Source organism: Cherax quadricarinatus, chromosome 15 (assembly GCF_038502225.1).
Source record: "Cherax quadricarinatus isolate ZL_2023a chromosome 15, ASM3850222v1, whole genome shotgun sequence".
In the NCBI taxonomy this organism is placed as follows: Eukaryota; Metazoa; Arthropoda; class Malacostraca; order Decapoda; family Parastacidae; genus Cherax; species Cherax quadricarinatus.
In genome coordinates, this window is record NC_091306.1 from 39,018,379 (window position 1) to 39,042,436 (window position 24,058).

General features: G+C 40.9%; 1 protein-coding gene across 2 annotated transcripts in view; it reads left to right on the plus strand.

Moving 5' to 3' along the window:
- c12.2 (von Willebrand factor A domain-containing protein c12.2) overlaps nt 1–24,058 on the plus strand; it is a 590,945-nt gene that overhangs the window by 373,119 nt on the left and 193,768 nt on the right. For both annotated transcript variants that reach the window (XM_070085296.1, XM_070085297.1), the window contains exon 10: nt 12,678–12,826. In XM_070085296.1, coding sequence (XP_069941397.1) covers nt 12,678–12,826 — 149 coding nt within the window. The remainder of the gene's footprint in view (nt 1–12,677; nt 12,827–24,058) is intronic.

Consider the following 24,058-nt stretch of genomic DNA (forward strand, 5'->3'; position numbering starts at 1 on the left):
TGAAGAAGAAAGAGACTGCTGTGGAAACTGTTGTGGAAACATCTAATACATTCTCAGTGCTACCCGGCGAATGTGAGTCGACTACTGGGAACTTCACGACGAATGACACCAAGGAAGGTAAGAATATTGTTGTTGTTGGGGATAGCCAAGTTAGGTACAGTGGTCCCCCGCTTTTCATAGTTCCCGGCAATCGTAAATTTTGCCAATCATAGGGGTATTTTCGTATAAACATGGACTCGCTTTTCATAGGTTGACTTATGAGTCGTAGTTCGTCCGGGACGCGTACCCACGGCGTGAACTGGGGCAGCAGCCAGTCTGGCATTGTTTACCAGTGAGCGAAGGTCCCCTCATGTGCTCCAGCGAAATATTTCATAATATTCCATTTATTTTAGTGCTTGCAAGTACAGGTCACCTCTGAGTTAAGTACACTTAAATGTGCGTGGATGTAGTGCGGATGACAAGAAACAGATGATTGCTGATGTTATGAATGAAAAGAAGTTGGATGTCCTGGCCCTAAGCGAAACAAAGCTGAAGGGGGTAGGAGAGTTTCAGTGGGGGGAAATAAATAAGATTAAATCTGGAGTATCTGAGAGAGTTAGAGCGAAGGAAGGGGTAGCAGTAATGTTAAATGATCAGTTATGGAAGGAGAAAAGAGAATATGAATGTGTAAATTCAAGAATTATGTGGATTAAAGTAAAGGTTGGATGCGAGAAGTGGGTCATAATAAGCGTGTATGCACCTGGAGAAGAGAGGAATGCAGAGGAGAGAGAGAGATTTTGGGAGATGTTAAGTGAATGTATAGGAGCCTTTGAACCAAGTGAGAGAGTAATTGTGGTTGGGGACCTGAATGCTAAAGTAGGAGAAACTTTTAGAGAGGGTGTGGTAGGTAAGTTTGGGGTGCCAGGTGTAAATGATAATGGGAACCCTTTGATTGAACTTTGTATAGAAAGGGGTTTAGTTATAGGTAATACATATTTTAAGAAAAAGAGGATAAATAAGTATACAAGATATGATGTAGGGCGAAATGACAGTAGTTTGTTGGATTATGTATTGGTAGATAAAAGACTGTTGAGTAGACTTCAGGATGTACATGTTTATAGAGGGGCCACAGATATATCAGATCACTTTCTAGTTGTAGCTACACTGAGAGTAAAAGGTAGATGGGATACAAGGAGAATAGAAGCATCAGGGAAAAGAGAGGTGAAGGTTTATAAACTAAAAGAGGAGGCAGTTAGGGTAAGATATAAACAGCTATTGGAGGATAGATGGGCTAATGAGAGCATAGGCAATGGGGTCGAAGAGGTATGGGGTAGGTTTAAAAATGTAGTGTTAGAGTGTTCAGCAGAAGTTTGTGGTTACAGGAAAGTGGGTGCGGGAGGGAAGAGGAGCGATTGGTGGAATGATGATGTAAAGAGAGTAGTAAGGGAGAAAAAGTTAGCATATGAGAAGTTTTTACAAAGTAGAAGTGATGCAAGGAGGGAAGATTATATGGAGAAAAAGAGAGAGGTTAAGAGAGTGGTGAAGCAATGTAAAAAGAGAGCAAATGAGAGAGTTGGTGAGATGTTATCAACAAATTTTGTTGAAAATAAGAAAAAGTTTTGGAGTGAGATTAACAAGTTAAGAAAGCCTAGAGAACAAATGGATTTGTCAGTTAAAAATAGGAGAGGAGAGTTATTAAATGGAGAGTTAGAGGTATTGGGAAGATGGAGGGAATATTTTGAGGAATTGTTAAATGTTGATGAAGATAGGGAAGCTGTGATTTCGTGTATAGGACAAGGAGGAATAACATCTTGTAGGAGTGAGGAAGAGCCAGTTGTGAGTGTGGGGGAAGTTCGTGAGGCAGTAGGTAAAATGAAAGGGGGTAAGGCAGCTGGGATTGATGGGATAAAGATAGAAATGTTAAAAGCAGGTGGGGATATAGTTTTGGAGTGGTTGGTGCAATTATTTAATAAATGTATGGAAGAGGGTAAGGTACCTAGGGATTGGCAGAGAGCATGCATAGTTCCTTTGTATAAAGGCAAAGGGGATAAAAGAGAGTGCAAAAATTATAGGGGGATAAGTCTGCTGAGTATACCTGGTAAAGTGTATGATAGAGTTATTATTGAAAGAATTAAGAGTAAGACAGAGAATAGGATAGCAGATGAACAAGGAGGCTTTAGGAAAGGTAGGGGGTGTGTGGACCAGGTGTTTACAGTGAAACATATATGTGAACAGTATTTAGATAAGGTTAAAGAGGTCTTTGAGGCATTTATGGATTTGGAAAAAGCGTATGACAGGGTGGATAGGGGGGCAATGTGGCAGATGTTGCAAGTGTATGGTGTAGGAGGTAGGTTACTGAAAGCAGTGAAGAGTTTTTACGAGGATAGTGAGGCTCAAGTTAGAGTATGTAGGAAAGAGGGAAATTATTTCCCAGTAAAAGTAGGCCTTAGACAAGGATGTGTGATGTCACCATGGTTGTTTAATATATTTATAGATGGGGTTGTAAGAGAAGTAAATGCGAGGGTCTTGACAAGAGGCGTGGAGTTAAAAGATAAAGAATCACACACAAAGTGGGAGTTGTCACAGCTGCTCTTTGCTGATGACACTGTGCTCTTGGGAGATTCTGAAGAGAAGTTGCAGAGATTGGTGGATGAATTTGGTAGAGTGTGCAAAAGAAGAAAATTAAAGGTGAATACAGGAAAGAGTAAGGTTATGAGGATAACAAAAAGATTAGGTGATGAAAGATTGAATATCAGATTGGAGGGAGAGAGTATGGAGGAGGTGAATGTATTCAGATATTTGGGAGTGGACGTGTCAGCGGATGGGTCTATGAAAGATGAGGTGAATCATAGAATTGATGAGGGAAAAAGAGTGAGTGGTGCACTTAGGAGTCTGTGGAGACAAAGAACTTTGTCCTTGGAGGCAAAGAGGGGAATGTATGAGAGTATAGTTTTACCAACGCTCTTATATGGGTGTGAAGCATGGGTGATGAATGTTGCAGCGAGGAGAAGGCTGGAGGCAGTGGAGATGTCATGTCTGAGGGCAATGTGTGGTGTGAATATAATGCAGAGAATTCATAGTTTGGAAGTTAGGAGGAGGTGCGGGATTACCAAAACTGTTGTCCAGAGGGCTGAGGAAGGGTTGTTGAGGTGGTTCGGACATGTAGAGAGAATGGAGCAAAACAGAATGACTTCAAGAGTGTATCAGTCTGTAGTGGAAGGAAGGCGGGGTAGGGGTCGGCCTGGGAAAGGTTGGAGAGAGGGGGTAAAGGAGGTTTTTGTGTGCGAGGGGCTTGGACTTCCAGCAGGTATGCGTGAGCGTGTTTGATAGGAGTGAATGGAGACAAATGGTTTTTAATACTTGATGTGCTGTTGGAGTGTGAGCAAAGTAATATTTGTGAAGGGGTTCAGGGAAACCGGCAGGCCGGACTTGAGTCCTGGAGATGGGAAGTACAGTGCCTGCACTCTGAAGGAGGGGTGTTAATGTTGCAGTTTAAAAACTGTAGTGTAAAGCACCCTTCTGGCAAGACAGTGATGGAGTGAATGATGGTGAAAGTTTTTCTTTTTCGGGCCACCCTGCCTTGGTGGGAATCGGCCAGTGTGATAATAAATATAATAAAAAAGTACTAAATAAGCTACCATGGCTCCAAAGAAAGCTCCTAGTGCCAAGCCTGTGGTAAAGAAGGTGAGAAATACGATTGAATTTAAGAAAACCATCATAGAACAATATGAAAGTGGTACAAGTGTGGCCGAACTGTCCAGGACGTATAAGAAACCCTACACAACCTTATGTTCCATAGTGGCCAAGAAAAAGGAAATAAAGGACGCTGTTGTTGCAAAGGGAGTAACTATGCTGACAAAAATGAGATCACCAGTACTGGAAGAGGTTGAGAAGTTATTATTGGTGTGGATAAATGAGAAACAATTAGCAGGAGATACTCTTATGACTTCGATTATTTGTGAAAAGGCTAGGCAGTTGCATGAAGATTTGGTAAAGAAATTGCCTGCAAATAGTGGTGATGTGAGTGAATTTAAGGCCAGCAAAGGTTGGTTTGAGAGATTTAAGAACCGTACTGGCATACACAGTGTGGTAAGGCATGGTGAGGCTGCCAGTTCAGACCACAAGGCGGCTGAAAAATATGTGCATGAGTTCCAGGAGTACATAGAGGCTGAAGGACTGAAACCTGAACAAGTGTTCAATTGTGACAAAACAGGCCTCTTTTGGAAGAAAATGCCAAAGAGGACATTACAAGGAGATTTGAATTTGTTAGCACCAAAGGAAAAAACAATTACCTAACATTATAGGAAGGCGGGGTAGGGGTCGGCCTAGGAAAGGTTGGAGGGAGGGGGTAAAGGAAGTTTTGTGTGCGAGGGGCTTGGACTTCCAGCAGGCATGCGTGAGCATGTTTAATAGGAGTGAATGGAGACAAATGGTTTTTAATACTTGACGTGCTGTTGGAGTGTGAGCAAAGTAACATTTATGAAGGGGTTCAGGGAAACCAGCAGGCCAGACTTGAGTCCTGGAGATGGGAAGTACAGTGCCTGCACTCTGAAGGAGGGGTGTTAATGTTGCAGTTTAAAAACTGTAGTGTAAAGCACCCTTCTGGCAAGACAGTGATGGAGTGAATGATGGTGAAAGTTTTTCTTTTTCGGGCCACCCTGCCTTGGTGGGAATCGGCCAGTGTGATAATAAATATAATAAAAAAGTACTAAATAAGCTACCATGGCTCCAAAGAAAGCTCCTAGTGCCAAGCCTGTGGTAAAGAAGGTGAGAAATACGATTGAATTTAAGAAAACCATCATAGAACAATATGAAAGTGGTACAAGTGTGGCCGAACTGTCCAGGACGTATAAGAAACCCTACACAACCTTATGTTCCATAGTGGCCAAGAAAAAGGAAATAAAGGACGCTGTTGTTGCAAAGGGAGTAACTATGCTGACAAAAATGAGATCACCAGTACTGGAAGAGGTTGAGAAGTTATTATTGGTGTGGATAAATGAGAAACAATTAGCAGGAGATACTCTTATGACTTCGATTATTTGTGAAAAGGCTAGGCAGTTGCATGAAGATTTGGTAAAGAAATTGCCTGCAAATAGTGGTGATGTGAGTGAATTTAAGGCCAGCAAAGGTTGGTTTGAGAGATTTAAGAACCGTACTGGCATACACAGTGTGGTAAGGCATGGTGAGGCTGCCAGTTCAGACCACAAGGCGGCTGAAAAATATGTGCATGAGTTCCAGGAGTACATAGAGGCTGAAGGACTGAAACCTGAACAAGTGTTCAATTGTGACAAAACAGGCCTCTTTTGGAAGAAAATGCCAAAGAGGACATTACAAGGAGATTTGAATTTGTTAGCACCAAAGGAAAAAACAATTACCTAACATTATAGGAAGGCGGGGTAGGGGTCGGCCTAAGAAAGGTTGGAGGGAGGGGGTAAAGGAAGTTTTGTGTGCGAGGGGCTTGGACTTCCAGCAGGCATGCGTGAGCATGTTTAATAGGAGTGAATGGAGACAAATGGTTTTTAATACTTGACGTGCTGTTGGAGTGTGAGCAAAGTAACATTTATGAAGGGGTTCAGGGAAACCAGCAGGCCAGACTTGAGTCCTGGAGATGGGAAGTACAGTGCCTGCACTCTGAAGGAGGGGTGTTAATGTTGCAGTTTAAAAACTGTAGTGTAAAGCACCCTTCCGGCAAGACAGTGATGGAGTAAATGATGGTGAAAGTTTTTCTTTTTCGGGCCACCCTGCCTTGGTGGGAATCAGCCAGTGTGATAATAAAAAAAATAAAAATAAATATAGCAGAACTGGCCTACTGATATTAGAAATACCTCCCCACATAGTCTCCAAGGAACTGCATTGCTTTACCATGCTCTCTGGGGTTTACCTCTCTTGTTTTAAATGTCTTGATACATTCCTTCTTCAGGTCAGCTACTGAGATATTCCAAATCCCAGATTATAATCCTGGACTGATCCTCCAGGGCTAGGGTTTGCAGGGTCTCTAGAAAACTATCTCCTTTCCTCAGTATCTCTCCAGCAACTGATACCTTTCAAGTTTTGTAGGCATCTCTTGGGGAGGGGGGAAGGGGTGCCTGGTTGCTGCTAAACCCTATAAGAATATTTTTCTGGTTTAGTCACAAAACACACAAGCAAGAATTTCTGCAAAAAAATTTTAAAGATCTTACAAGGAAATAAGAGAGGAACATAATCAACAAGACAATACTTCACATTCATCACAACAATAAAAATGGCATATTAAAAATAATTCACTTATAAAACACAAAAGATTATACAAAAAAATAAGACATTAGCTGAAATACAGTAAACAAACATTATACAGTGGACCCCCGGTTAACGATTTTAATCCGTGCAAGAGGGGTAATTGTTATGCGAAATAATCGTTATGTGAATGAATTTTCCCCATAAGAAATAATGGAAATAAAATTAATCCGTGCAAGACACCCAAAAGTATGAAAAAAATTTTTTTTTTACCACATGAAATATTAATTTTAATACACACAAACTGAAAAAGGCATGCACACTTACATGACACTTACTTTTATTGAAGATCTGGTGATGATTGATGGGATGGGAGGAGGGGAGAGCATTATCTTCTTACTGTTTAGAAGGGGAATCCCCTTCCATTAGGACTTGAGGTAGCAAGTCCTTTTCTGGGGTTACTTCCCTTCTTCTTTTAATGCCACTAGGGCCAGCTTCAGAGTCACTGGACTTCTTTCGCACAAGATATCTGTCCATAGTGGCCTGTACCTCTCGTTCCTTTATCACTTCCCTAAAGTGTTTCACAACATTGTCAGTGTACAGGTTGCCAACACGGCTTGCAATAGCTGTGTGAGGGTGATTTTCATCCATGAAGGTTTGCACTTCAAGCCACTTTGCACAGATTTCCTTTATCTTTGTAGTAGGCAACTTCTTCAATTTCTCTCTCCCCTCCTCTGAACCAGTTTCCCCAGGTCTGGCCTCTTGCTCTTGAAGTTGATCTATCAGCTCATCAGTGGTTAGTTCTTCATTGTCCTCCTCCACCAACTCTTCCACATCCTCCCCACTAACCTCCAACCCCAAGGACTTTCCCAATGCCACAATGGATTCCTCAACTGGCACAGGATTCTCAGGGTTAGCCTCAAACCCTTCAAAATCCCTTTTGTCTACACATTCTGGCCACAGTTTCTTCCAAGCAGAGTTCAAGGTCCTCTTAGTCACTTCCTCCCAAGCCTTACCTATAAGGTTTACACAATTGAGGATATTAAAGTGATCTCTCCAAAACTCTCTTAGAGTCAGTTGAGTTTCTGAGGTCATTACAAAGCACCTTTCAAACAGAGCTTTTGTGTACAGTTTCTTGAAGTTGGAAATAACCTGCTGGTCCATGGGCTGCAGGAGAGGAGTGGTATTAGGAGGCAAAAACTTCACCTTAATGAAGCTCATGTCCCCATAAAGTCGCTCTGCCACGTCTGTAGGATGACCAGGGGCATTGTCTAACACCAGGAGGCACTTAAGTTCTAATTTCTTTTCAGTTAGGTAATCTTTCACATTGGGGGCAAATGCATGGTGTAACCAGTTATAGAAAAATTCCCTAGTGACCCATGCCTTACTGTTTGCCCTCCACAGCACACACAAATTATCCTTGAGGACATTCTTTTGCCTGAACGCTCTGGGAGTTTCAGAGTGATACACTAATAAAGGCTTCACTTTGCAATCACCAGTAGCATTGGCACACATGAGAAGAGTAAGCCTGTCTTTCATAGGCTTATGTCCTGGGAGTGCCTTTTCCTCCTGAGTAATGTAGGTCCTGCTTGGCATTTTCTTCCAGAACAGGCCTGTTTCATCACAATTAAACACTTGTTCAGGTTTCAGTCCTTCAGTTTCTATGTACTCCTTGAATTCCTGCACATATTTTTCAGCCGCTTTGTGGTCCGAACTGTCAGCCTCACCATGCCTTATCACACTATGGATGCCACTACGCTTCTTAAATCTCTCAAACCAACCTTTGCTGGCCTTAAATTCACTCACATCATCACTAGTTGCAGGCATTTTTTTAATTAAATCGTCATGCAACTTCCTAGCCTTTTCACATATGATCGCTTGAGAGACGCTATCTCCTGCTAGCTGTTTTTCATTTATCCACACCAATAAGAGTCTCTCAACATCTTCCATCACTTGCGATCTTTGTTTCGAAAACACAGTTAAACCTTTGGCAAGAACAGCTTCCTTGATTGTCTTTTTGGTGCCCACAATAGTAGCGATGGTTGATTGGGGTTTCTTGTACAACTTGACTAGGTCGGCGATACGCACTCCACTTTCATACTTATCAATGATCTCTTTCTTCATTTCAATGGGTATTCTTACCCTTATTGGTGTACGGTTGGCACTAGAAGCTTTCTTGGGGCCCATGGTCACTTATTTTCCAGAAACAGCACCGAAAACACTGTAATAATACGAAATATTCCGAGTGTATGCTTGGATGTTAGCGCGGAGGCTGGCTGGTAAACAATGGCACGGGCGGCACATGTGAGGCTGGCTGAGGGCGCACATTGGACGCGTCTCGGACGAAAATCGGTGAGCGGGTTTTTAATCGGTATGCGCGGCAAAAATTTTGCGATTAAAGTAAGCGGTATGCGAAATAATCGCTATGTGATGCCATCGTTATGCGGGGGTCCACTGTACTTTATGCAATTTTAAGGTACAAACTAGGTTAAGGGTTAAGTTACATGTGACATGCAAATTACAGAAAATAAACATAGCTAAACATAAATAGCAGATATTTAGTAAAACAATTCTAACATAAAAGATAGGATAGATAAGATATAGGTTAGAGCTAAAGTTTTAGGGTAGATCACAGGTTAAGAAAAGATTTACATGCACCAGAGAAATGGTATTACTCACATCTCTGATAACTAAGGAAAGAATTGTAATATTATTATTAAAAAAAAATACAAACAATTTAAAAAGAGTTAGGGTAAAAATAGGCTAGAGTGACGAGAACAAAGCTAGCATAGTCACATGGGTCATACTTAACCACATTCATGCCTTAAATTATCACTGTTCTTACAGTTTACTCTAATCATACAATATACAGTATCATTTAGGCTATAATAATAAGGCAAGTTATGAAACATACACAGCTAATATCCCTGCTTAGGGTAGCATGGCAACTGTTGGCTGGAGGCTGTCTCCCCCAGTGGCTATAACACAAAGACTTCAGTTTATTAATACTGAGCTTCTCTGCTTATACATACTCCTTAACAGGGTATGAACTCACTTCTTAGCAGCAGAGAGGTGTACATGAACAGTCAAAAAAACTGCTCAAGCAAGACAAAAGAAATGGGAGTGGAGGCTAGTTTACAAATTTCTTCTCCTCCTGCTTCCCTCCATTGTTTGAACAGAATTCCCACTCGGGTATCCGAGCTCTTCCCAACCCTCCTACAACAGGAGGTCAGCTCACCTCTACAAACCTTATTTCTACTCAGACTAATTATTACACTGAATACTAATATTAGAAAAAACAATCAAATTAAAAAGAATAAACTTTATACCCTATATTACAAATGAACAAGAATTCTCGTGAAAACATATTGGAACCACCAATAATAGAAAATCGACCTTCGAGAATGGTCACAATTCAAATACCTTTCTTTAGTTGACTTACAGCTTCCACAGTAATAATTTTTTAGCAAATCAACTACAGATGACCTGTTTATGTATCAATAATACTCTGACTATGTTTTCCGTTGCAGAGAGGAAAAGGGAGGAATTGGTTTAAAGTATAGTTTACACAAATAGTAATAAGCACACTATTATCAATAATAACAATGAAAATTTCTGAAGCTCATCTCCAAAGAGTTATACACCACATGTGACCAATTTCAGCAGGAGGGGGTGGGGTTTACTTTATTACATTGGCAGGACGGTAGTACCTCCCTGAGCGGTTGATGTCTACCAACCTACTGCCAACCTAGAAATACGGTAACTTATTTGAATATTTTACACATCAACATTTGCACCACAATCCATCACACCAGGAGCCAAAATTTATCAAATTTTTCCATGAAGACAGTTGGTAGCTCTGCTGCTTTCTTTTGTGTGATTATACTATTTAAACTAAATGCAGGGATGTAGGGAAATGCAGTATTTGCAGACATTTGTGATATTTATATTTCATTATAACAGAAGTATTTAATGTCAAAGGCTAAATAAGGAGCCATCACTTGGTGGAAGAAGACATTTATTTATTTATTTATTTATTTTTATTTGGACATGATACATCGTTGTACAAAGAAATATCGTGATTGGGTGTACATGCCAAAAGCCCCTTGTATGCAGAGCATTATGGACAGGCTTAAAATTAAATAAAGATTAACTAAGCAATGATATATTCAGTGGTAAAAATTACTGTTTGTGGTTGTGTCTCCATAAGTATCTGAGGTCTACCAGCATAATGCATTGCTGAGAAATAATTTGCAAGTCAAATTATTCCATGATAGAAAGGGCAGTTGTTTGATTTACAGAAGATATGTAGTTTTTAACCCTTTGAGTGTCGCAACCCCAAATCCTGAAATGTCTCTGTATGTTGCAAAATATTAAAAAAAAAAAAAAAAAAAAATTCTTACCAAAATGTTAAGATTAATTTGCTGATTGTTTTAAGCACCAATTTTTTTTTTTTTGCGGTCAGTACTTACCAAGATATGGAGGTGTAAAGCTGGCAGAAAATGAGACGAATATGGCAACAGCAGTGAATGCTGGTCATTCAGTATTCTTCTATTTACTCCCATTTGAAGGTTTCTTGTCTTTTCAATTTTTTTTTTCAAGTAACTAATGTGGCATGTGAGACCAAAGTAAATTGCAGTGTACATATATACACTCATTGTATGCAACACAATAACCACACAAACATTATTATTATATTGTTTACAAAACTTGTTTACACAAACCAACAATCAAAAAATTTTTTTATTACTACTGTTCTATAATATATATACACATATAGTCACTGGACATGTCCCTAGAAGTGCTGCAGCTTGTGGAACTCTTTGAAACATGGTGTTATACACACTCCTGTTTCACACTCCTCACACATAAAACAAGTGTCTCTGCATTTTGTTGGTGGGTTGTTGTGGTTGTGCAGGTTGTTGTGGTTGTGCAGGTTATTGTGATTATGCAGGTTGTTGTGATTGTGCAGGTTGTTGTGATTATGCAGGTTGTTGTGGTTGTGCAGATTATTGTGGTGTGTGGGTGGTTGAATGAAGCTGGCTTTGTGGTTGAGTCATGTACCCAGGCTACCAGCCTGGGTACATGTCACAGTATTACACTACCACCTGCTACCGTCTTCCCCACCAACTCACCTGGAAATACATGAGTCACTTTGTCTGACTCTTTTGGATTATCCTAGGTTGACGGTCATCTGGGTGTCCTTCCTTCCTTACTTCTTTCTTTCTCTCTTTCTTTCTATCTGTCTTTTGTTCTTACTTTCTTTTTCTTTCTTCCTTCCTTTCTTCCTTCCCTTTCTTCCTTCCTTTTTTTCCATCCTTACTTTCTTTCTTCCTTACTCTCTTCTTTTCTTATTTCCTTTCTTCCTTATTTTCTTCTTTCTGGTATCCTGGGCATAGCTTTCAGTCACAAACTCCTCAAAACCATGAAATTTATCTTCTGACACTTCTATCTGTGTTAGAGCTATCACATGGGAAGAGAAGAGTCTCAGATTCGCCGGGGAGTCAGATAATTCTTACAGCTAGGCATGCTGAACAAGGACTACTGAAATGGTGTTCCCACAATGCACCACTGGCTCCCCAATTTTCTTTTTATACAGCACACACTGACCATGCAGACCCATTCTCTCACATGTGGGCCTACCAGCTTTCTCCTGCTTGATTTGAAACCGCTAGAATTTTGGTGTATTAATACATCAAAAACACTGGTTCTCTTCTTAGGTCACCCTGTCTCAGTGGGATATGGCTGGTTTGTTGAAAAAAAAAATAGTTTTTAAATATCCATGTTTAAATTCTGAAATTAGTAGTGCACTGATATCAGTTTTAAAAGATTGATGGTTTTTTATTTTTGTAGAAAAATTATTTATCATAATGCAGAAGGTATGGTTTTCTAATTTTTGCATTAATATAAATTTATTGAGATGGATTTATGGAAAATGACATGAATTGTAGACTAGATGAGTGAAAAAACAGTGGAGGCAAAAATTAAAATGTGCTAGAGTAGATTATGTAAGTGTCAGTTGTTTAAAATGGATGGAAGGCATGGTGTTGAGTGTTGCAGTGTGTAGAAGGCCAGAGACAATTGATATGAAATGTTTGAGAGCAACATATGGTGTAAATGTTATGAAAAGATTTAGGAACAGTAATTGGAAGAATGGTGTGAGGGTATATAAGGTATACTTCAGAGGGCAGAGTAGAAATGATTAAGATTGTTTGGTAATTTAGAAAGGATGGAGTAGACTGGGCTAAGAGAGAGTGTATAAATCCAGAGTGGATAGAAGGATGGATAGAGATCATCCCAGAAGGTACATGTAAGTGTATTATGGCTTGACACTTCTTGTAAAATATTTATTGAATAATTGATAGTGAATGTTTCCTCCCTTGGGTCATCAAGCCCAGTGGGAAAGGACTGTTGTAAAAATAATCAATAGCTGAACTTCTTTTATTTGTTTTAATTTCATTGAATGAATAATAATATTCCTACAGCATGTTGTTGTTCTGGAGAATATGCTTCAAGACTGGCTACTTGGTGACCACCTCCTGCTCGTTGGAAACCAGGGTGTTGGAAAAAATAAATTGGCTGACAGATTTCTTTATCTTTTGTCTCGTCCACGTGAATATATTCAACTTCACAGGTATGTTGAAATAAAATTGATAAATTTAGAAATTGAAAACTGGATGCATAACACTGGCAAGCAGTGATAAAGACATTGATTACAGTGAATTTCTTTACTAGTACACATATGAGGTCATCATGCAACAGGGTTAGAAATTATGCCACCTGTTGCCCATCAGTCCCCAACAGGAATGCATCTGTGGCCTACCTATGACTTGTAATTATACCCAATGTTTTCTTGAGGCTTATCATTTCAGGAATTAATATTACCACACAAGTTGATGGGTGCATGATATCAGTCTCTCATAGTTGCTGGGAACTGTTAGCATATCCCATCTTTGGCACTTTGGTGACCTCACTGTTATACTTGAAAACATTTGCATTAGCAATAAGATGGCCAGCCTAGACTTAACTTCCCTGTTTACTCAGGTATTAATTGATTGGGTAATCAATTTCCAGTGGAACTGAAGCATTAGCAACATGAGCTTCATACTGCTTACTTCTGACTTCACTGACAGTCGTGTGTCCCCTTCAGTTTGTTCTCGTTTGAGAGTGTTAGTTAAAACCATAAGTTTGCCCTAGCAACTGGGTCATCTTTGAGTGATGTGCTAGCCAACTTGTACTTGAAACATTTATAGAAAGGCCATTTCAGTAGCAATTTCACAAGACAATACTTGTTTAAGATATATTGACGATGTGTTGGGTGTTGTACCTAGGCAGTGGGCAGCATGTCCAAGAATATTTAACCCCTTGACTGTCGCAACCCCAAATCCTGAGGTGTCTCCTGGTGTCGCAAAATTTCCAAAAAAAAAATTATTTTTTCTTATGAAATGATAGAGAATCTTTTCCCAATTGCAATGACACCAAAGGAACAGAATTTGATGGAAAACTGACGGAATTATGCTCTCACGAAGTTAGCAACCTCAGCAATATTTGCAAATCGGCGATTTTGCCCACTTTGAGCCCTATTTTCAGCTAATTCCATTGTTCCAGTTGACCAAACTCATTTCTGTTTCTTTAGAACTCCATTTTTTTTATCGATTGAGTACAAGAAACTCTCCATTTACCGATTTCAACTACCCAATAATGTGGTCAGAAATTTGCAATTTGGCCAATTTCACAAAAATTAAAAAATATAACAATTTCAAAATAGGGTTCAGAATGAACAATGCAGACATTCCTGGCTCTAAAATAACATTTTCTTTGTTCATCAGTCACGTCTCCTGGCCCCACTGATATTACTCTTGCTTTCTATTTTGAATTTTTATTCAAACAAAAAATAGAAGATTTACTGTTATTCAGACAACTGCAATATTGTAATAAATGTATAAATAATGTCAATCCATTCATGACTTCATATCAGAATGGCTAGTTGGACATTTATTGGAAAATGACATCATTTGTTTACTTTTGAACATCGGCAAAAATCAAACATTTCTCCTATTTTGAGCTCCATTTCCAGGTTCTTTTCATAGTAAAACCAATCAAAATCACTTCTGTTTCTATAACATGTTTTCCATTCTATCAATTGAGACCAAGAAAACGAGAATACAACCATAAATACTATACAAAAATAGACCACGAAGTCGGCATTTTAATTAAAAAAAAACGGTCAGTTTTTTTTTTCTCATTTTGCACTGCATGCTGCAATTTTTTTTTCTTATATGGTGCACACTGACCACACAGACCCATTCTCTCACATGTGGGCCTACCAGGTTTCTCCTGCTTGATTTGAAGCCGCTAGAATTTGTGAGTACATGTATATATACTGTATGTCAAAAACGGTGGCTCGTAAGATGTAAATATACGACCAGAACTGCCAAAGGGTTAAACTGGGTAGAGCCCTCTAAACAATTTACCTTAGAGGAGGAAGCAAACAACAACCTGCCTTTGATGTTCGACCCACCAGACAAGATGATGTTCTGAAGCAAGTGGTATACCAGAAACTAACCAACTGGGGCAAATTATCATATTTTCAACAACCACTATCCAAAAAATTAAGGAAGGGGTACTAATTGGATTTTCACTAGAGGCACTCAGCATCAGCAATGATGTGCTCCCGGTTTTCTGGTGTTTTCACGGTCGCTCTTACGTGCTAGAACTTTAATTTGTGTCATCAATCCTATACGATACATCCCTCTAGCGCCTGGAACCAATCTTGGGCAGAAAACATTATATACTGAGTAAAAAAAGGAGAATTGTGTGCACTACCTAGCAGAGTTTACTGCCAGAGGGGAATCATAGGCCTGTCCCGTGTGGAAAAATAATAATATTGAACTTTGTGTCAGAGGAAAGAAAGTCTCCCTGAAAGCATTGAGTATTCATAGTGTATAGTGTATACTACAGTGGCTCCCTAGTATATTGATGATAAAGGCTAAAGTGTCATTTGAAAACAGGTGAATTTGTAAATGAAGTGATAAGCCTATAGAGGCAGGTGCCAGAAGTCGCCAGAAACTTACCACAGGTCAGCTGTTTTTAATAATCTTCCTGGCCTGCTAGTGTACTCGCATATAATCTAGTGATACCAGTGAATAGCAGAATACAGTGTTGTAGTAGCAACTAACCAGTATTATAATGGTACTTAGTGGAGTGGAGTGACTTTCATTAGTTTCTTTTTCTTGAAATACCAGACGTTACTGTGAATTTCATATAACCTGTAGTTACCAGCGGTCGCAATATACACAACGAGAAGCAATTATTACTACAGAAAAAGCGCCCTTCCTCCAAAATTTGCACCAGTCAACTATAGTGATAATATAGCATTTATTGTGGTGGAGACGGAAAAAAAAAAAATAGAGAAGCTAGATACAGCGATTGATAAACAAAGGTGGAGGCTCGACCGTTCGTCATTGTAGGAGTGCCAGCAGTCACCGGCTCTTCAACACGCAAGTTATACTTTTGTATCAATCAAATCACATATTACTCGGGTAGATAATTTCCAGTAGATCCTTCATGTGTTAGCTCAAATCACCGACCAGTATGGTTTAAATAAGTGACCCACTGATCAGATCAGATAGACTGGTCCGAACCCTTGACTGGTCCGAACCCTTGACTGGTCCGAACCCTTGACTGGTCCGAACCCTGGACTGGTTTCAAACGGTTTCGTTGTGCACCACCTAGCAGGTTATTAATAGAATATTCAAGAGGTTGCTAGTAGAATTGCAGTAAATCAACCATTCAAATCATTATGAAGCTGTGTGTAGTCTGTGGTCAGTCAAACAAACGGGCTTCCACATGCATAAATTGTCATTTCTGTGGAAATTGGTGTCACGCCCCTTGTGCAGATATCCAAGAACTAGCTACAAGCAGTATTAAAACAGGGAAGTGTTTTTGGGTATGCCCAAATGAGATAAATCTGTGGACTAAAATCACAAGGGTATTAAAAGAGGTCAACATCAAAGCTGCTTTCATAGAAAACCTGGAAGCTTTCTACAACAGATGGGAACATAAAAAGTCCAGGCTGAATGGTACTGCCCTTGATACTGGCCATGTAGTCAGAAACTGTAAGGCTGGAGATGATGTCCTGGTAGTCAGTAAATGGGGGGCTGATAGTGCTGTCCTGGGAGACAGTAATGGGGAAGCTGGAGGTGCTGTCCTGGGAGACAGTAATGGTGAAGCTGGAGGTGCTGTCCTGGGAGACAGTAATGGTGAAGCTGGAGATGCTGTCCTGGGAGACAGTAATGGGGAAGCTGGAGATGCTGTCCTGGGAGACAGTAATGGTGAAGCTGGAGATTTTGTCCAGGTAGTCGGGAATTATACGCAGGAAGGAATACATATGAATGACCTCATAGGGGACAGGAGCCATAGTAGGGAAACAAGTGTAGTCAAAGATAAGATAAAACCAATATTGCAAACTAGAAATACCGCAGGAAATAGCAAACAAGAGGACTCCACTAGCAATAGTGAGGATATATTACCAAAAACAAATGGTGGGAGCTCCATTGTTGGTGCTAGGGAGGATAGAAGTAAGACAGGGAAACATGCACCAACAGGGAATACAGTCACAGAAACCCAAGGCAAACGGAAACCAAGCCTGTGCACATACTATGCACTCGGTATCTGCTGGCATGGGAAATCTGGAAAAACAGATGGGACGTGCAACTATGACCACCCTAGGAAATGCCATGCCCATATGACAACAGGAAAATGCAAACTCCCTTCCTGTAATCTTTTTCACCCTGAACTGTGTACCTCTTCAGTACAGGAAAGACTGTGCTATAACTTAAATTGCCAGGCATACCATCTAAAGGGGACAAAAAGATACAAAACATCCAGGCCATGGGAAAACCTGGGTAGCCACAGCCACTCAAGAGGGAGAGGTTTTTTAGTGCCAGGAAGGAAAAAAAACTGGCAGGAAATGGCAGAAATCGTACACCAAATCCAGTCATTCCTGGAGTGGAACCACAGTCGATGGCCTCCACTCCAAACCAACAGATACAGATACTAATGCCGGAAAAAAAATCCCCCCCCAGTACCAACAATACCACCAGTCTGATAACATTCTTCTTTGCAAATATACAGGGTCTAAAGCCAGCAACAAACAACAAAATACCTTTCATCCGTGGACTGCTTGCAGAGGCAAAGGCAATGTTCGCGGCTTTCACTGAGACCCACATAAAGGATCACTTGGACAACGAAATATGGATCCCAGGTTACAACCTATACAGATGTGACAGAGTGAACAGGCAAAAGGGGGGGGTTGGCCTGTACATTGCAGAGTCACTTGTTTGCACAGAACTGCTAAATGCCTCAAATGATGTAGTGGAAGTTTTAGCAGTAAAGGTCGAGAACCAAAACCTAGTCATTGTGATAGTCTACAAGCCTCCGGATGCAACATCCCAGCAATTCCAGGAACTGCTGTTAAAAATTGACCACTGTCTGGAAAACCTTCCAGCTCCTGCACCCAACATCTTGCTCCTGGGGGATTTCAACTTAAGGCACCTAAAATGGAGGAATATAGCAAATAATATTGTTGCAGTAATAACACCAGGAGGCAGCTCTGATGAAAACTCACACTCACGCGAGCTTTTAAATCTCTGCACAAAATTCAATTTAAACCAGCAAATAATAAAGCCTACTAGACTGGAGAATACACTAGACCTCATCTTCACTAACAATGATGATCTGATAAGAAATATCACCATATCAAAAACAATATACTCAGATCACAACATAATTGAGGTTCAGTCATGTATGCGCAGAGCCCCAGACCGACATAATGAGATTAGTCACGAGGGAGCATTCACCAAATTCAACTTCAATAACAAAAACATAAAGTGGGACCAAGTAAACCAAGTCCTAACCGATATAAGCTGGGAAGATATACTAAGCAACACAGACCCCAACTTATGCCTAGAACAGATTAACTCGGTAGCACTCGATGTATGCACAAGGCTTATTCCTCTAAGAAAAAGGAGGAGTAGATGTAAAACAGAAAGAGACAGGCGCTCCCTTTACAGGCGACAGAAAAGAATAACAGAGCGGCTAAAAGAGGTCAATATATCTGAAATGCGTAGGGAGACACTGGTCAGAGAAATAGCAAGCATCGAACTTAAGCTAAAAGAATCCTTTAGGAGTCAGGAATCGCGGGAAGAACTAAAAGCCATAAATGAAATCGAAAGAAACCCAAAGTATTTCTTCTCCTATGCCAAATCAAAATCGAGAACAACGTCCAGTATTGGGCCCCTACTTAAACAAGATGGGTCCTACACAGATGACAACAAGGAAATGAGTGAGCTACTCAAGTCCCAATATGACTCAGTTTTTAGCAAGCCGCTAACCAGACTGAGAGTCGAAGATCAAAATGAATTTTTTATGAGAGAGCCACAAAATTTGATTAACACAAGCCTATCCGATGTTATCCTGACGCCAAATGACTTCGAACAGGCGATAAATGACATGCCCATGCACTCTGCCCCAGGGCCAGACTCATGGAACTCTGTGTTCATCAAGAACTGCAAGAAGCCCCTATCACGAGCCTTTTCCATCCTATGGAGAGGGAGCATGGACACGGGGGTCATCCCACAGTTACTAAAAACAACAGACATAGCCCCACTCCACAAAGGGGGCAGTAAAGCAACAGCAAAGAACTACAGACCAATAGCACTAACATCCCATATCATAAAAATCTTTGAAAGGGTCCTAAGAAGCAAGATCACCACGCATCTAGAAACCCATCAGTTACACAACCCAGGGCAACATGGGTTTAGAACAGGTCGCTCCTGTCTGTCTCAACTATTGGACCACTACGACAAGGTCCTAAATGCACTAGAAGACAAAAAGAATGCAGATGTAATATATACAGACTTTGCAAAAGCCTTCGACAAGTGTGACCATGGCGTAATAGCGCACAAAATGCGTGCTAAAGGAATAACAGGAAAAGTCGGTCGATGGATCTATAATTTCCTCACTAACAGAACACAGAGAGTAGTCGTCAACAGAGTAAAGTCCGAGGCAGCTACGGTGAAAAGCTCTGTTCCACAAGGCACAGTACTCGCTCCCATCTTGTTCCTCATCCTTATATCCGACATAGACAAGGATGTCAGCCACAGCACCGTGTCTTCCTTTGCAGATGACACCCGAATCTGCATGACAGTGTCTTCCATTGCAGACACTGCAAAGCTCCAGGCAGACATCAACCAAATCTTTCAGTGGGCTGCAGAAAACAATATGAAGTTCAACGATGAGAAATTTCAATTACTCAGATATGGTAAACATGAGGAAATTAAATCTTCATCAGAGTACAAAACAAATTCTGGCCACAAAATAGAGCGAAACACCAACGTCAAAGACCTGGGAGTGATCATGTCGGAGGATCTCACCTTCAAGGACCATAACATTGTATCAATCGCATCTGCTAGAAAAATGACAGGATGGATAATGAGAACCTTCAAAACTAGGGAGGCCAAGCCCATGATGACATTCTTCAGGTCACTTGTTCTATCTAGGCTGGAATATTGCTGCACACTAACAGCACCTTTCAAGGCAGGTGAAATTGCCGACCTAGAAAATGTACAGAGAACTTTCACGGCGCGCATAACGGAGATAAAACACCTCAATTATTGGGAGCGCTTGAGGTTCCTAAACCTGTATTCCCTGGAACGCAGGAGGGAGAGATACATGATTATATACACCTGGAAAATCCTAGAGGGACTAGTACCGAACTTGCACACGAAAATCACCCACTACGAAAGCAAAAGACTTGGCAGACGATGCACCATCCCCCCAATGAAAAGCAGGGGTGTCACTAGCACGTTAAGAGACCATACAATAAGTGTCAGGGGCCCGAGACTGTTCAACTGCCTCCCAGCACACATAAGGGGGATTACCAACAGACCCCTGGCAGTCTTCAAGCTGGCACTGGACAAGCACCTAAAGTCAGTTCCGGATCAGCCGGGCTGTGGCTCGTATGTTGGTTTGCGTGCAGCCAGCAGCAACAGCCTGGTTGATCAGGCTCTGATCCACCAGGAGGCCTGGTCTCAGACCGGGCCGCGGGGGCGTTGACCCCCGGAACTCTCTCCAGGTAAACTCCAGGTATGAATTCCTGAGAGAGGAACAAAGTTATTTAGAGAATACCCTCTCCAAGTTCAGATTTCCTCACCACATTATTTTCCATTTCAAACAGAAAGAGTACATGTACATAATACTCCACAATGCATGAATAACACCATTAGACAGTATATATTACCAACAGGGGCCACTCAACAAGAGTATCCTACATTGAACAGAAATCCTACAATGTCTTTGGAGTAGTTCCCACCAAGACCATTCAAAACTTCATAAGAACCTCTAAATCATGCAGAAGACCCAAGGGCACAAGGGTTATCAACATTCTATGCAGGCGATGTAACTGAGTCTACATTGGGGAGACAGAAATCTGCCTATTCATCAACAGGAGCATGAATACTCCAGTTGGACGGATAACATTAATAGCTTGCATGTGCAATAAATAGCTCTCACTCTCACTTAATGACATGGGATAAAGCCAAGATTTTGTTCCAGGAGAATGATAAGGTTAAGTGTAGATGCCTGGAATATTCTACAGTAAGATTTAGAAACCCCAAACAAAATGATGGGATATTGACTTTAGTCACCCCTGTATCACGCATTGTTTTAGAACAAAGGAAACCTAACAAGGGCCAGTTAGCTGCCTGCAATACTTCACTTAAAAACTTAAACCTTGACATACCTGACTTGAAAAAGCCTGCCAATGGGTGAAATGTATCGGTGAAGGACTTCATCGCAATTAGTGTTTTTATTACCAAATTTATAAATTGTTCTTGTTACAGAAGAAGAATGAGACAGCCATGCTGTTCCTTCTCCCCATATACAGTGGAACTCCAATTTTCGTACTTAATTCATTCCAGGTTGGTCTAAATCCGAAACATACGAAAACTGAATTAATATTTCTCATGAGAAATAATGTAAATACAGTTAATCCATTCCAGACATCCAAAAATATTAACAAAAAATACATTTTTTAAATAATAGCTATAGTTTTACATACAGAAAACAATGAGAAATAAATATAAATGACTAATTTTAATGATAAGTAAGCATTACATACCTTTATTGAAGACTCTTGTTGCCATATTGAAGAAGGAAAAGAGGGGAGAGGGAGTTGAGGTTATTGTTTGGAAGGGGAATCCCCCTCCACATGGACTTAAGGCATCAAAGCCCTCTCTGGGGTTACTTCCCTCCTTTGTTTTTTACTGGCACTGCACTCCTGTCGCACTAAAAATCTGTCCAGAGAGCTCTGTTTCTGGCGTCTTTAAGATTTGCCTAAAATGGGACAAAGTATTGTCAGTGAACATGTTGCAGATACGGCTTGTATCAGCTTTGTCAGGGTGATATTTTTCAACAAAAGTTTGCAATTCGTTCCACTTTGCACACATGTCCTTAATCACTGAAGGCACCTTCTTTCCTCTCTCTTCCTTCCCCTCTGAAGCAGTTTCCTCAGCTGTGGTCTGTTGCTGTTCCAGATGAAGGTCTTGCAGCTCTTCAGCGGTTAGCTCTTCCCTGTGGTCCTGTGCTCCTCCATCCTGGCCACCCACATCCAACCTCATGGTCTTTTATCATGTTTCTCACCTTCTTTACTATAGGGCTGGCACTAGGAACTTTCTTTGGGCCCATGGTGGCTTATTTCACAGTTGCAATCAATAAACAAGCACAAAAATTGCGAAACGTTTCGGATGAATGCTCACTCAACCAGTGACAGAGCCAGACTGATGGCATCCCAGATGGGCGGACACATCTTATACATATGAGGTATGAAATCTGGACCAAAATTTCACCCAAAAAAGTGTTCTTAATCTGAATTGTACGATATGAAGACATTACGAAAACTGGAGTTCCACTGCATTTATATTTGTGTTCAGGTTCTATAAATTATTATTTATTTTTTTTTATTATCACACTGGCCGATTCCCACCAAGGCAGGGTGGCCCGAAAAAGAAAAACTTTCACCATCATTCACTCCATCACTGTCTTGCCAGAAGGGTGCTTTACACTACAGTTTAAACTGCAACATTAACACCCCTCCTTCAGAGTGCAGGCACTGTACTTCCCATCTCCAGGACTCAAGTCCGGCCTGCCGGTTTCCCTGAACCCCTTCATAAATGTTACTTTGCTCACACTCCAACAGCACATCAAGTATTAAAAACCATTTGTCTCCATTCACTCCTATCAAACACGCTCACGCATGCCTGCTGGAAGTCCAAGCCCCTCGCACACAAAACCTCCTTTACCCCCTCCCTCCAACCTTTCCTAGGCCGACCCCTACCCCGCCTTCCTTCCACTACAGACTGATACACTCTTGAAGTCACTCTGTTTCCCTCCATTCTCTCTACATGTCCAAACCACCTCAACAACCCTTCCTCAGCCCTCTGGACAACAGTTTTGGTAATCCTGCACCTCCTCCTAACTTCCAAACTACGAATTCTCTGCATTATATTCACACCACACATTGCCCTCAGACATGACATCTCCACTGCCTCCAGCCTTCTCCTTGCTGCAACATTCATCACCCATGCTTCACACCCATATAAGAGCGTTGGTAAAACTATACTCTCATACATTCCCCTCTTTGCCTCCAAGGACAAAGTTCTTTGCCTCCACAGACTCCTAAGTGCACCACTCACCCTTTTCCCCTCATCAATTCTATGATTCACCTCATCTTTCTTAGACCCATCTGCTAACATGTCCACTCCCAAATATCTGAATACATTCACCTCCTCCATACTCTCTCCCTCCAATCTGATATCCAATCTTTCATCACCTAATCCTTTTGTTATCCTCATTACCTTACTCTTTCCTGTATTCACTTTTAATTTTCTTCTTTTGCACACCCTACCAAATTCATCCACCAATCTCTGCAACTTCTCTTCAGAATCTCCCAAGAGCACAGTGTCATCAGCAAAGAGCAACTGTGACAACTCCCACTTTATGTGTGATTCTTTATCTTTTAACTCCACACCTCTTGCCAAGACCCTCGCATTTACTTCTCTTACAACCCCATCTATAAATATATTAAACATCCACGGTGACATCACACATCCTTGTCTAAGGCCTACTTTTACTGGGAAATAATTTCCCTCTTTCCTACATACTCTAACTTGAGCCTCACTATCCTCGTAAAAACTCTTCACTGCTTTCAGTAACCTACCTCCTACACCATACACCTGCAACATCTGCCACATTGCCCCCCTATCCACCCTGTCATACGCCTTTTCCAAATCCATAAATGCCACAAAGACCTCTTTAGCCTTATCTAAATACTGTTCACTTATATGTTTCACTGTAAACACCTGGTCCACACACCCCCTACCTTTCCTAAAGCCTCCTTGTTCATCTGCTATCCTATTCTCTGTCTTACTCTTAATTCTTTCAATAATAACTCTACCATACACTTTACCAGGTATACTCAACAGACTTCTTCTTCTTTCTTTCAACACACCGGCTGTATCCCACCGAGGCGGGGTGGCCCAAAAGGAAAAACGAAAGTTTCTCCTTTTGCATTTAGTAATATATACAGGAGAAGAGGTTACTAGCCCCTTGCTCCCGGCATTTTAGTCGCCTCTTACAACACGCATGGCTTACGGAGGAAGAATTCTGTTCCACTTCCCCATGGAGGACTCAACAGACTTATCCCCCTATAATTTTTGCACTCTCTTTTGTCCCCTTTTCCTTTATACAAAGGAACTATGCATGCTCTCTGCCAATCCCTAGGTACCTTACCCTCTTCCATACATTT